The sequence below is a fragment of the Oryx dammah genome, unplaced genomic scaffold (genome assembly GCF_014754425.2).
Source record: "Oryx dammah isolate SB20612 unplaced genomic scaffold, SCBI_Odam_1.1 HiC_scaffold_4, whole genome shotgun sequence".
Lineage (NCBI taxonomy): Eukaryota > Metazoa > Chordata > Mammalia > Artiodactyla > Bovidae > Oryx > Oryx dammah.
The window spans coordinates 50,224,913-50,238,703 of record NW_024070188.1 but is presented as its reverse complement, the minus strand read 5'-3'; the positions used below and the strand labels follow the sequence as shown (position 1 = coordinate 50,238,703).

Sequence of the window (13,791 nt, the reverse complement as noted above, 5' to 3'; positions counted from 1 at the left end):
GAGATAGTGAAGGACAGGGAAGCCTGGCATGCTGCAGTGCGTGAGGTCACAAAGAGTCGGACATGAGTGAGTGACTGAACAACAACCACATCATCAATCCAAGTGTCTGCCAGCAATCCACATGCCCTTCCCACGTCCTGCATTTCGTCCAAGCTGGGGTGCATTTCTGTGTCAAGCTCAGATTTCCTTTTTAACTCAGGAGCTGCCTTGGGCAAACTGCTACTTCTACTCTGCCTCCCTTTTGCCCTCCATTTCCTAGTCCAACCACTAATGCTGGCTTTTTCTAATTATCTGCAACACGAATGGCAATTGAGAAAAAGGTGTGTAGAAGGAAATTTGCACATCCTGAAATTCTACTTACTGTCAATTTAGCTGAAAATCAATTACCATTCACAGGCAATTTACAACTGAATATGTGACTACATTTCAAACACACTTTCTGATCAAGAGCATCTGGAGAAAATGGATACATTTTTTGTGCTTTGCTGTTTACTATCCTCCATTTTTAAACCATTCCATTAATGAAAATGGCTTTAAAAAGACAGAATCTCTCCTTTGAAAATTCTCTTAGAAACTTTTGATCACCTGCCAAGTTTTTGGCCACTTCTTCAGAGTGTTCTACCTGACCCCCATTTTCCTCACTCTCTCCCCAAAACTTCAGCTTTCAAGTCCTTCAGACAAGTAAGCCCTGGGAGTCAAGTTCAATAGGAAAATACTTTTCTGAATATGTATTTTCTGGGGGGGCAAAAAAGGAATTTATTAAAAACACTCAACAGTTATTTCCTTTTTATGTCTCCTGTTTTGAGGTTGCATGCAATAATTAACTTCTCTCTTCGATTCAAGGAAACTCAGACCCAGCTTCAGTTCTTCGTGAAAGCAGCAGTGTTTAATATTTACAATTCCATGTGCTACATAGTTTTGAAGAGGAGAATATGGAAATCCTACTTGGCTTTCAAAACAGAGAAATTTCTTTGTGTTTATCCTAATTAAGTTCAAAAAGAAAGTTCCTGGAGGAGGTGTTGAGTGAGTCAAGAGGAGAAAGAAAGGTGAAGTTGAAGTTCACACTTCAAGATAGAACATCAATGGACAAGTCACAATTACAATTCAAATTTCAATTGTTTTTAGTATGATGGCTTCTTACCCTGGGCAAACCCCCAAGAGAGCTGTCATATTCAGTATCCATGGAGAAATGAGTCCTTTGCTGGTAAAGCAAAAATGTCATCCTTTGAGAAAACAATGGAATTTAAAAGAAGCTACCCAAACTTAGAGATGGGGAAACCCAGAATTCCATGCATCCCCAGTCCTTGTGCAGCTGAAGCTTTTTGTGCCTCAATTTATCTAATTGTCAGGTGGAGATGGTGCCCCTTGCCTTGACTTTTGGTACATGAAGAGCTGAGTGAGACTCATTGAGGTATCATCACAGGGCTTTCTGAGAAAGTAAAGGTGCCGTTCTAATGGCAGGCAATTTGAAATGAAGTCGTTCAGTCGTGTCCGACTTTTCACGACCCCATGGACTCCAGCCTACCAGGCTCCTCTGTCCATGGAATTTTCCAGGCAAGAGTACTGGAGTGGGTTGCCATTTCCTTCTCCAATGGCAGGTAATTTGGTGTTGATTAACTTTTCATCAAATAAGCAGACCTCTTTAGACCACTTGGGGCTTCCCTGGTGGCTCAGACAGTAAAGAATCCACCTATAATGTGGAAGACCTGGGTTCGATCCCTGGGTTGGGAAGATCCCCTGGAGGAGGGCATAGTACCCCACTCCAGTATTCTTGCCTGGAGAATCCCCATGGACAGGGAATTCTGGTGGGCTACAGTCCAGGAGGTTGTACAGTCAGACACGACTAAGTGACTAAGCACAGCACAGCACAGCTGGACCTCTCTTGAGTTTGTTTTCCTAACCAACCTCTTCGTGCCAGTTTCGTGGTCATTTACACGTGGATTCTTTAGTTTTACCTTCCTGTTGGACAAGATTATGTTCAGTTCTTCTAGTTTCCCCAGAGATGACAAGAGCAAAAGAAACAATTTGGGGCAGTATTTTCTCCAGAAGTTTCTGAGCAGTATAAGGATAATGAAGACATCAACATTTGGAATCGTAGATGTCAACTGAGGTTCTTGCCAATGTAAGACATTATCTCTACAAAATGTAACAAGTCATAGTAGGATGATGAGATTGTGGGCAGAGCTGCCATGTAAGATTGCACAGCGTATGCATTGCACAGAGGTACCCAGCTAGGGGATAAGGACTGCCTGACATCCACTCTTCTATACCACTTAAGTATGAAGTCATTTACTCAAGATGCTCTGCTAGGGTACATAGCTGGAGTTACATACACCTCAAGGTTCACAGAAACACTGTTTACAGTAACCAAGACGTAGAAGCAAAGTAACTACATCCATTGACAGATGAATGGATGAAGAAGATAGGGTATACATATACAATGGAAATTTCTCAGCCATAAAAAAACAGTGAAATAATGCCATTTGCAGCAACATGGGTGGACCTAGAGATCACCGTGCTAAGTGAACTCAGACAAAGACAAATATCATATGATATCAGTTAAATGTGAAATCTTTAAAAATGATGCAAATGAACTGATTTACAAAAAAGAAATATTCTCATAGACATAGAAAGCAAATGTACGGTTACCAAAGGAGAAAGGGCTTAGGGGATACATTAGGAGTTTGGCATTAATATATACACACTACTCTATATAAAATAGATAACCAACAAGGACCTACTGTATACCACAGGGAACTAAACTCAATACTCTGTAATAACATATGAAGGGAAAGATTCTGAAGAAGAATATATATTATATTTATATATGTACAACACTGAATCACTTTGCTTTACACCTGAAAATAACACATGATAAATCAACTATATTTCAATTTTTAACAAATGCTCTGCCTGCCCAGAGAGGCAATTTTTTCATTCATGCAAAGGCTTTATGTAGACTAGAGTTCTTGACTACAGATGATTGCTTAGATTCTGATCGTGGTTGGAGGATGAATTGGGAACAAGTAGGGGCAGGCCAGCCACATGTGAGGCCACAGACTCCTCCAGCGGTGCTTCTCACCTCTCCTGCCTCCCTCTTACATTTTTTAAACAGTTTTTGGCTGCACAGGGTCTTCGTTGCTGCACGCAGGCTTTCTCTAGTCGTGGCGAGCAGGACCTACTCTCCGTTTCAGTGCCCAGCATACTCATTACAGTGGCTTCTCTCGTTGCAGAGCACAGGCTCGAGGAGCACAGGCTTCCAGAGTTGCAGCTCATGGGATTAGTTGCTCCACAGCATGTGGAATTTTCCCGGACCAGGGATTGAACCCTGCATTGGCAAGCAGATTCTTTTCCACTGCACCACCAGGGAAGTCCCTCTTACATACTTTTCCTCGCTCAAAGCTACTCCTCCTGGCTGGAGGTCTTTCCTAAGCTCTGTCTAGCGCTGTTCATGCTGCCTATTAGACACGCTTACCCAGGACCCTTTGGACACCTCAACTTGGCATGTCCCAATGTGAACTGTCATTTCCCCCCTCTGCTGCCACACAAACCTTTTTTATTTCCCAGTTTTGGGAACAGTCATCAGTGATCCGAGAAGTCAGGAGAGTTGGACTGCAAAGAGTTGGACACAACTGAGCAACTGAAAAACAACAAAGACATCACAGCCCACTTTCTTAGCCAGGCTGGGCCACAATCATCTCCTCCTTTTCTACTAATTTCTCCCAATTCTGTCCCCACCTCTTACCCTCACCCTCTCTGCCAGTAGGCCACCACCACCTCCTGCCAAGACAGTTTGATGAAGGACCAGACTCAAGATCCCGTGACCAGTCTCTCAGCTTCTCAAATCACCATTTACTTGCTGCCAGAATGGGTTTTCTAAAGTGCAAAGTGGGACCTATTATTCCTTTAATAGCACTTCTCAAACTCCTCCACTGAAGTACACCTAATGCAAGAAGAGTGAACCAGACCCCAGGAGGTTTGGGAAGGGTCAAAAGAGCACAGTCCAGAAAGCCCCACCCACAATGTGAAGTTTCTTTTCAAGTCCTACTTTTTAAACTCATTTTGTCAATTTTGCATTCTACTCTTTAACATCTGTTTTTGTTTTGAAATTAAAATAACATGTCCCCAAATCTTCAAGCAAAATTGATCTTTAGAAAGGTGGATGTTTAATCCTATGGCTGCCAGAACTTTCAAGCCCCCTAGTTTGAGAAGCATGGGTCCGAGCTGGAGTGTCCATTTCTTTGCATTTTATTTGCATGACTCGACTACAGATGTCCATTTGCTTCTACAGCTCCAGCCCTCCATCCAGCTCCGTGAAGTCCAGGCACTCTGAACTGCTTGTCATTCTTCGCATCTCAGGACGTTTACCTGTGTTCTGTTTACAAATGCTGTTTCTTCAAACCAGACCAAACCCTTCCCCCATTCATCTGCTTATCCTCTAGATTCAACTCAAGTATCCCCTTTCCTGTGAAGCACTCCATGATGAACTCCACTAGAGACTGCGTTAACTATCCCTCACTGAATGCCCCCAAAACCCATACCTTTCCCATAGCATCATCTCACTTGATCTTTATTTTTAATTTATTTTTATTTGTAGAATAACTGCTTTACAGTATTGTGTTGGTTTCTGCCATGCATCAACATGAATCAGCCATAGGTATATATATGCCCTCTCCCTCTTGAACCTTCCTCCCACCCATCTAGGTTGTCACAGAGCACCTGATTTGCATATTGTGCATACTTGCTGCGAGCTCAGTTGCTTCAGCTGAGTCCGACACTGCCACCCTATGTGACCCTATGGACCATAGCACACCAGTCTCCTCTGTCCATGGAATTCTCCAGGCAAGAATCCTGGAGTGAGTTGCCATGCCTTCCTTCAGGGCCTCTTCCCGACACAAAGATAGGACCCATATCTCTTAATGTCTCCTGTATTGACAGGCAGGTTCTTTACCACTTGAGCCCCTGGGAAGCCCGATTTGTGTCTCACTTGATCTTAATTCTTTTCTATGTAACTCCTCCCTACCTGACTGTGGATTGTTTCAGGGCAATCTGTATCTTATTGTAGTGCTCTCCAGGGTAGATTTGGGATTTGGCTGCCCTGAATGGCCATGGGGATGTCCAGTTCCTCTCTCATTACTCATTCCATCCCCTCTGTCCAATAAGATGACCCTCAGATGGACAGGAGCTCTCCAGTCGATGGTGGATCCCTAGATTCCTTCTCCTGCTTATCCTCCAAACAAGCTCTGAAGACCTGACACGTGTAGATTCTCAGTGAATATCAGTTAAATGTTTGAATGAACCCATGATCAGCACCATGGTTTTCTTAAGTTAAGCTGCATTCTGTTTTCTCAGTCTTATCTTCCAGAGAATCCAGATATCTCTGAATTTCCAACATCTAACCAGAGGCCAGCACTTACTGGACATTAAACAAATGTGTAATAAATAAGCAAATGAATAAGCTAATGTGTGTGCATTTCAGTGTTTCTTTAAAAGTACATGTGCTCATTTTCATTTTTCATCCTAACACCTGGTGTTTTTACCAACCTGTTAGAAATTGATTTTTCACTCATAAATGGGATCTTGACAAACTGATGATGAATGATTTTTTTTTAAAACCTTATCTGTAACCAGTGTGATATATATATATATATATATTTTTTTTAATTCTGGCTCCTTTAGGAATTGAACTTTTGAGTGGCTTTGATCTCTATCATAGCTGATATAATTTAGTGGGTAAAAACCATGGTCTATCTCTGTTTATAAGTATAAATGTGCAATAAATGTGGTTTTGAAGCAGGGCACTACTTCTAAGCATTTGGACACAGCTAAGTGCAAGTACTTGGTCCTCCTCCAAGTCCACAGTGAGCACTCAGTGAATTCTTTGTTCATAACTTGCTCATTTCCATCTGGATGTAAAAATGGAATGTTAGAGGATATTATCCTTACCTTAGCCACTGTTTGGTTATAACCTGGCTGCCAGGAACTGTGGTCAGGCAAGTGGAAAGCAACTTCAGACTAGGAACGATTTTGGCTCTACCAAACCTTAGAACAGTGGTCTTCCTTTTTTTTTTTTTAATTTAAAATTTTCAGTAAAAAAGTTTGTGACCAAACATCCCCAATATCCACATATGTATTTATTTATAACTTTTATACACCCAAGACTATATGTAAATAAATGAATGAACAAGTTAAGTAATGTGTGCGCATTTCAGTGTTTCTTTAAAGGTACAGGCACTCACTTTAATTTTTCATCCTGCCATCTGCTGTGTTTACCAACCTATTAGAAACTGGTTTTTCACTTTGAAATGGAATCTTGACAAATTGGTGATGAATGAAGTTTTTTTAAAGTCTTATCTGTTATCAGTTCTATTTTTTAATGTATCTGTACTTCTATAAAACTCACCCAAATGGGCATCTAAAGACAATATGCAAATGAATAGAAACAGAAGTTAATTTTCTTCCTTCACCCCAATGGATTGTCTAATGAGTAGCCCACTGTCTGAGGGGCTCACAGCTTGCTCTGGAAGGCTTGGTTAGAATAAGATTCTCCAGTATTAGGCCATTGACTACATGGGAACCCAGCTCACCCACTGGCTCACTCCCTTCCATTAATCCTATCAAAAGTAACTGGCTTGAAACTTTTCAGAAAAAAATAGAATTCAGTGATAAAGAATGATGATTTAAAAGACTTTATTTCCAATGGAACCAGTTTTTTATGGTCATGCTAAATGCCATATTTCATTCCAAATGAAAAGATCAAGACTGCTGATTATATTGTAGGATAAGGAGAAAAGCAATAAAGCTGCAGTATATTCTCAAAGCAGGTTAAAAATGGTATGGCAAGGAAAAGGAGGGTTTTTATCTCACAAAGCCATAGACACTGGACAAATTAATTTTCCTTTTGAGCAAATCAGCCATCATCAACACAGCCCATTGCAAAATATTTAAGATTTGTGATAATAACAAGTACTGCAGTGACACTCGGTGTGGTTCTCCACTCTGACATTTCCCATCACTGTGGCCTAAAGGGGAAGGGGAAAAAAGATAGATGATAGATAGATGTCAATGGATAGATAGATAGGCTAGCAAAATTGAAAACTGTTCAGTAAAATTCTCTCTAGCCAGCTGAACTGAATAGATGCTTGCTATATGGGACTTCTGTGCTGGTCCAGTGGCTGGAACTCTAGCTCTTAGTGCAGGGGGCCCAGGTTCCATCCCTGGTCAGAGAGCTAGATCTTCCTGCCACAACTAAAGATCCCACATACTGAGTGCTACAACTAAGACCCTGTGCAGCCTAAGAAACAAATAAGTACTTTAAAAAACAGATGCGTGCTATATTTGCATCGTTTCCTTTTCAGCTGATATTTTCATACCGAAAGCTTAGATTTGCACTGTATAAGTATTCTATGTTCTCTCCCAACCTGCCCCTTATCACCTCTGTCCACTTTCTTCATTCTGGATAGATCCAGCCTCTGCCCACAAGGTTGCTGACTGTCTTGGTTAAAGCGGACAAGCTCAGCCTTTCGTTCTACAAATGCCACTGAAGGACTGGTCATTAGCTACCTCTGGCATGAAGCCCATGGATGTGCTGTGAGGACATTTCTCTGGCTGAACTGTTAGCAAGTTTCTGGGGCCCTTTAGGTCCTCACCTTGGTAAATGCTTTGGCCACACAGCACGTGGCTTCCGAGGTGATGTTCTTGGGGACCAGCATTGTCTTCTTAGACCTCGCTGGAGTGGGGTATGCCCTGGAGAAGCAGCACCCCATGCACTGATAGATTGGAGCATCTGGCTTGGAAAAGTATTTGTTTTCTTTTAGCTTGCATTCAGGACAACCTATCACAAAAAAAAAAAAAAAATTTAAAAAGAGAGAGAAAGAAAAAAAAAGAAAGAAAAAGGCAAAGAGTAAAATAATCCAAAAAGAATTTTTAAAAAAATCTATGAATGATTCCTTATTATAGGACAACAAATATTCTTTTTTTCTATTGGAAGTTAAAATAAATAAATACTTTTTGGTTGTATGTTCATCTTCATACACAATATCTGTTTGTCCTGACTACAGTTATTTTCATTGGAAAATAATTTTTGCAGCTAGGAAGCATGGGACAGCTCAGTAGTAGAAGATTCTTTAAGAATGACTTCTCACTTTCAGAGCTGACAGTATGTCTATAGGTAGTGCAAGACTTGACAGATGAAAACACCATGCTCATCCAAAAGAAGAATCTTCCCCAGAGGCAAAATATTTTGCACTTTAGAACCTACTATTTCTTTCCCCCATAGAAACTCCAAATACTGACAGAGGAAAACTTGTCAGAATTAAGAAAGCTTGGTGAGTGGGACAGCCTGCTACCAGATCTGGCATCTGCACTTGGGAACAGGGGTTAAAATATTACCACTTGTCTAGAGAAAAACCATTACCAATAGTAGTTCACAGTTTCATAGCAGATGGGGTGGTATCAGCTACTGTATGAGATGTTTCAGAAAATAGAGCAAAAAAATTTACTGCATAAAGTGGTTTTGTTTTCTAACTTGTTAACTGATATGAAAATTCATCTACAAAGGCAATGTTAAAATAATCCCAAATCTTCTGGGAGAAATGTGAAAAAAAAAACAAAAACCAACAAGCTAAACTGAATAAGGAGCATTTTTTGCTTGTAAAACTCAGATAAAGAGTAATCAGGAATCTATTTCAGATGGAAATGTACAAGCTGCTATTTAAATGGACATGTAAGAGATCATTTTCACTGTACATTTTTGGAACCTAATTTAATTTTATGTTCACAATCTAAAAGTGCCTCTCTATATACACCCAATGGCAAAGATTTATCACATTTGAAAAGGAGGTAGAAATGTAATTAATGGAGTTATTGATGTACATTTAGAAATGTGTGCTTTCTTGTTACTGCAAACCCAAGTTTGGTTACATACCCTGCATTGTAAACTCTCCATCAGGAAAGGAATGGAGAATTTGCAGAAACAGAGACAATATGGCCAGAATGGCAGCTGCATACTTTCTGTAGTAATCCATGGCTCTTCTGCAAAACAGACATAGGAAAAAAAAGTTACTATAAAATTGGCTTAACAGGCATAACAACAACCAGTAGTTTTAACATTGCTGCAACTAAGTCATCAAAGTCTTGACCCCTTGGCCTACAGCTCCCAATATACTTTAAAGCCACGTATAAAAAAGCAATTTCTCTTTAGGAAAGAGGTAGAGAATTGACTCTTCTCATTTCTTATATCAACCAGTATAACCAGGCCTAATGATAACAATAAGAAATTCTGTTTCCAAAATCTTAACATCCTGTTAAGAATCTTTAATTACCTTATTTATAAAATATGAAACTTTAATAGATAATATCTAAGGATATCTATATGATGGATGGATGGGTGGATAAATAGACAAGCTTAAATATGATTTATAAAATAAACAGTATTTGAGTCCATCCTTCCCAGTTCCATGTGGGAGAACAGAAGGAAATGACAATGCTTCTCTTGTTTTTTATTCACTGGGGGTAGCTGAGTTGTAAGGCTAGTTATGAATTGCAAAGTAAATGCTAATCTAACAATGTGGCAAGAATAGACAGCAGGTAGTATTAATCAAAGTTTTCCTAAATGCACTTCCTGACTGATTTATACCTGTAGTACAGCTTTACCTTAGCATTCTGAATGCATGAGATCATTTTAAGTAAGGTCAGCTGAATGATTGATCATATCCAGATATTGACTACATTTAAGAATTGAGTTTTATCTCTACATGTTTCAGAAAAATCTCATGTAAGATAAAAGGGGCAGATTTTTATCCCTGTTTATTTAAAGAGCTTATGTTCAAATCATGAAAGATAAGAGACAGAGAATCAATTACCTATGAAAAGACAATTCAGAACACTTAAAAAATTAACACCAATTAACAGAATCACTTTTATAAAATGGAAGAGGGAACAGTTCCCAACTCAATTTATGAGGGCAGGATTACCCTGACACAAAAGCCAGAAATATACAGAACAAAAAAAGAAAACAAGAGATTGTTACATCTCATGAAATTTATTTTTTTTTATTTCATGATATTTAGATGGCAAAATCCTAAACAAAATAACAGCAAATTGAATACAGTAATGTATAAGAAAAATTATTCAACACAACCAACTGGAAATAATTTGCAATAGTCAAGATCAGTTCAATATTTGAAAATCACTTAATTGTAATCCACCATATCAAAATAATAAAGAAAAGAACCATATGATTATACCAATTGACACAGAAAGCATTTGACAAAATCCAATACTCTTTCACAACAAACACTCTCAGCAAACAAGAACCAAAACAGTTTTCTCAACTTGATAAAGAGCATTTATAAAAATCTACAGGTAACCTACAGATAATATCATACTTAATGTGAAAAACCGAATGCTTTCCTCTTAAGCTCAGAAACATGATGAGGATGTCCATTCTCATTACTCTTATTCAATACAGTAGTAGACATTCTAGCCAGCGCATAAACACTAATTTAAAAGGAAGAAGTAAAACTGTCCCTATTTATAGATGATATGATCATCTACATTTAAAAAAAACAAAACAAGGAACCTGAAAAAAAGGTCCTGGAATGAATTAGTGAGTTCAGCAAGCAAGATTGAATGACAAGAACAACATACAAAAATCAACTACATGTCTATATACTAAAAACAATAATATGGAAACAAATTAAAACACAATACTATTTATACTCACTCCAAAGAAAATAAAATATTTAAGTATAAATCTAATGAAATATGAACAAAACTTGTATGCTGAAAATTACAAAGTATCAATGAAGTAAATCAAAGAAGACCTAAATAAATGGAGAGACAAATCATGTTCATGGATTGGAAGACTAGGCATAGTAAAGATGTCAGTTCAGTTCAGTTCAGTCGCTCAGTCGTGTCTGACTCTTTGCGACCTCATGAACCGCAGCACACCAGGCCTCCCTGTCCATCACCATCTCCCGGAGTTCTCTCAAACTCACATCCATGGAGTCAGTGATACCATCCACCCATCTCATCCTCTGTCATCCCCTTCTCCTTCTGCCCCCAATATCTCCCAGAATCAAAGTCTTTTCCAGTGAGTCAACTCTTCGCATGAGGTGGCCAAAGTACTGGAGTTTCAGCTTTAGCGTCATTCCTTCCAAAGAAATCCCAGGGCTGATCTCCTTTAGAATGGACTGATTGGATCTCCTTGTAGTCCAAGGAACTCTCAAGAGTCTTCTCCAACACCACAGTTCAAAAGCATCAATTCTTCAGCACTCAGCTTTCTTCACAGTCCAACTCTCACATCCATACATGACCACTGGAAAAACCATAGCCTTGACTAGACGGACCTTAGTCGGCAAAGTAATGTCCCTGCTTTTGAATATGCTATCTACGTTGGTCATAACTTTTCTTCCAAGGAGTAAGCATCTTTTAATTTCATGGCTGCAGTCACCATCTGCAGTGATTTTGGAGCCCCCCAAAATAAAGTCTGACACTGTTTCCACTGTTTCCCCATCTATTTCCCATGAAGTGATGGGACCAGATGCCATGATCTTTGTTTTCTCAATGTTGAGCTTTAAGCCAACTTTTTCACTCTCCTCTTTCACTTTCATCAAGAAGCTTTTTAGCTCCTCTTCACTTTCTGCCATAAGGGTGGTGTCATCTGCATATCTGAGGTTATTGGTATTTCTCCCGGCAATCTTGATTCCAGCTTGTGTTTCTTCCAGCCCAGCGTTTCTCATGATGTACTCTGCATAGAAGTTAAATAAGCAGGGTGACAATATACAGCCTTGACATACACCTTTTCCTATTTGGAACCAGTCTGTTGTTCCATGTCCAGTTCTAACTGTTGCTTCCTGACCTGCATACAGATTTCTCAAGAGGCAGGTCAGGTGGTCTGGTATTCCCATCTCTTTCAGAATTTTCCATAGTTTATTGTGATCCACACAGTCAAAGGCTTTGGCATAGTCAGTAAAGCAGAAATAGATGTTTTTCTGGAACTCTCTTGCTTTTTCCACGATCCAGAGGATGTTGGCCATTTGATCTCTGGTTCCTCTGCCTTTTCTAAAACCAGCTTGAACATCAGGGAGTTCATGGTTCACGTATTGCTGAAGCCTGGCTTGGAGAATTTTGAGCATTACTTTACTAGCGTGTGAGATGAGTGCAATTGTGCGGTAGTTTGAGCCTTCTTTGGCATTGCCTTTCTTTGGGATTGGAATGAAAACTGACCTTTTCCAGTCCTGTGGCCACTGCTGAGTTTTCCAAATTTGCTGGCATATTGAGTGCAGCACTTTCACAGCATCATCTTTCAGGATTTGAAACAGCTCAACTGGAATTCCATCAGCTCCACTAGCTTTGTTCGTATATCAGCCCTAAACTGGAAATGATCCAGATGCCCCCCGGTGGATGGAGATGAATGGTTGGTTATGCAGACAACAGTACCTCCATACCAGAGAACATGGTGTAGCAGCAAAAAGGAACACACTATTGACAGACATGCAACTTGAATGGATCTCAAGGGTATTGTGCTGAGTGAAGGCTGCATACTGTATGATTCCATATATATAACACTTATGAAATAATAAAATTATAGAGATGGAGAATAGATTAGCAATTTTGAGAAGTTAGTATTGGAGAGGGAGTTGATGGGAGTAAATAAGTGTGGCAATCCACTCCAGTACTATTGCCTGGAAAATCCCATGAACAGAGGAGCCTGGTAGGCTACAGTCCATGGGGTCGCAAAGAGTCAGACACGACTGAGCGACTTCACTTTCACTTTCATACAAAGATAGCATCAAGGAGCCTGTGGCGATGGAAGAGTTCTTTATCTTGATTATGATAGGGATATATTAAAATACACTCAGAATGAAACTGCAGAGAAACACACACAATACTAATGAAATCCAGATAAGCTCTGTGTGTTGTACCAATGTCAATTTCCTGGGTTTCCCTTTGTACTATAGTTATGGAAGGTATTATCATTGGATTTGTTGTGTGTGTGCTCAGTGCTCAATTGTGTCCGACTCTTTGAGACCCCATAGACCTGCCAGGCTCCTCTGTCCGTGGGATTTGTCAGGGGAGAATACTGGAGTGGGTTGCCATCTCCTCCTCAGAGGATCTCCCCAACCCAGGGATAAAACCTACTCTCCTGTGTCTCCTGCATTGAAAGGCAGATTCTTTACCCACTGAGCCACCTGGGAAGTGCTCCTGGGGGAACCAGCTAAAGAGTACTCAGGACTTCCCCATGTATTTTTTTGCAACTTCCTCTAAATCTATAATTTATCAAAACCAAAAGTTTCTTTAAAAAAAAAAAAAAGACTTTTCAGAATGAGTCTTAAAATTTCACGTGATTCAAAACTTGTGGTTATTTTTCATGTGGACTGCCATAATAAGACCATGTTTTTGCCAGATGTTTATATAAACCCATACCTTTTATAAGAATAATTTGTCAGACAGCAGAACTAACAGTTTATAAAACAGAAAGCAGACTATGTATATATTGGTAAGGCTAAAACATATGTATGTCATTATTTCTACTTGATCTATATACTCATGCCTAGTATTTAGGGGTTTTATTTATCTTCATCCATGATTAACGCTGAATAAATATTGTCCTAAGTCAGTGGCTCTCAACAAGTGATCTGAGGATCCTAAAGAGTTTTAGTGGGTCTGGGAGGTCAAAATTATTTTCACAACACCAAGATGTTGTTTGGGTTTTTCACCCTTAACCCCTCACGAGTGTTCAGTGAAATATTCTAGAGGCTATATAATATACGATACTGTAACAGA

The 13,791-nt window shown here is 39.5% G+C and overlaps 1 protein-coding gene across 1 annotated transcript; it reads right to left on the bottom strand.

The window, feature by feature from the left end:
* Positions 1 to 6,944: 6,944 nt before the first annotated feature.
* CGA (glycoprotein hormones, alpha polypeptide) lies at positions 6,945 to 9,026 on the bottom strand. Its single transcript, XM_040238839.1, has 3 exons — positions 8,927 to 9,026; positions 7,650 to 7,834; positions 6,945 to 7,022 (listed from the first exon to the last, which is right to left on the bottom strand). The coding sequence occupies exons 1-3, from the start codon at positions 9,024 to 9,026 to the stop codon at positions 6,945 to 6,947; spliced, it is 363 nt and encodes a 120-aa protein (XP_040094773.1).
* Between the last annotated feature and the right edge of the window lie 4,765 nt (positions 9,027 to 13,791).

What these genes read in the sequence shown, in the direction of transcription:
- CGA (XM_040238839.1), bottom strand. Translation starts at nt 9,026, where the DNA reads ATGGATTACTACAGAAAGTATGCAGCTGCCATTCTGGCCATATTGTCT. An exon ending in TGGAGAGTTTACAATGCAGG is followed by an intron (nt 7,835 to 8,926) that starts GTATGTAACCAA and finishes TTTTTGTGATAG; the next exon opens with GTTGTCCTGAATGCAAGCTA. An exon ending in TGGCCAAAGCATTTACCAAG is followed by an intron (nt 7,023 to 7,649) that starts GTGAGGACCTAA and finishes CTTCCCCTTTAG; the next exon opens with GCCACAGTGATGGGAAATGT.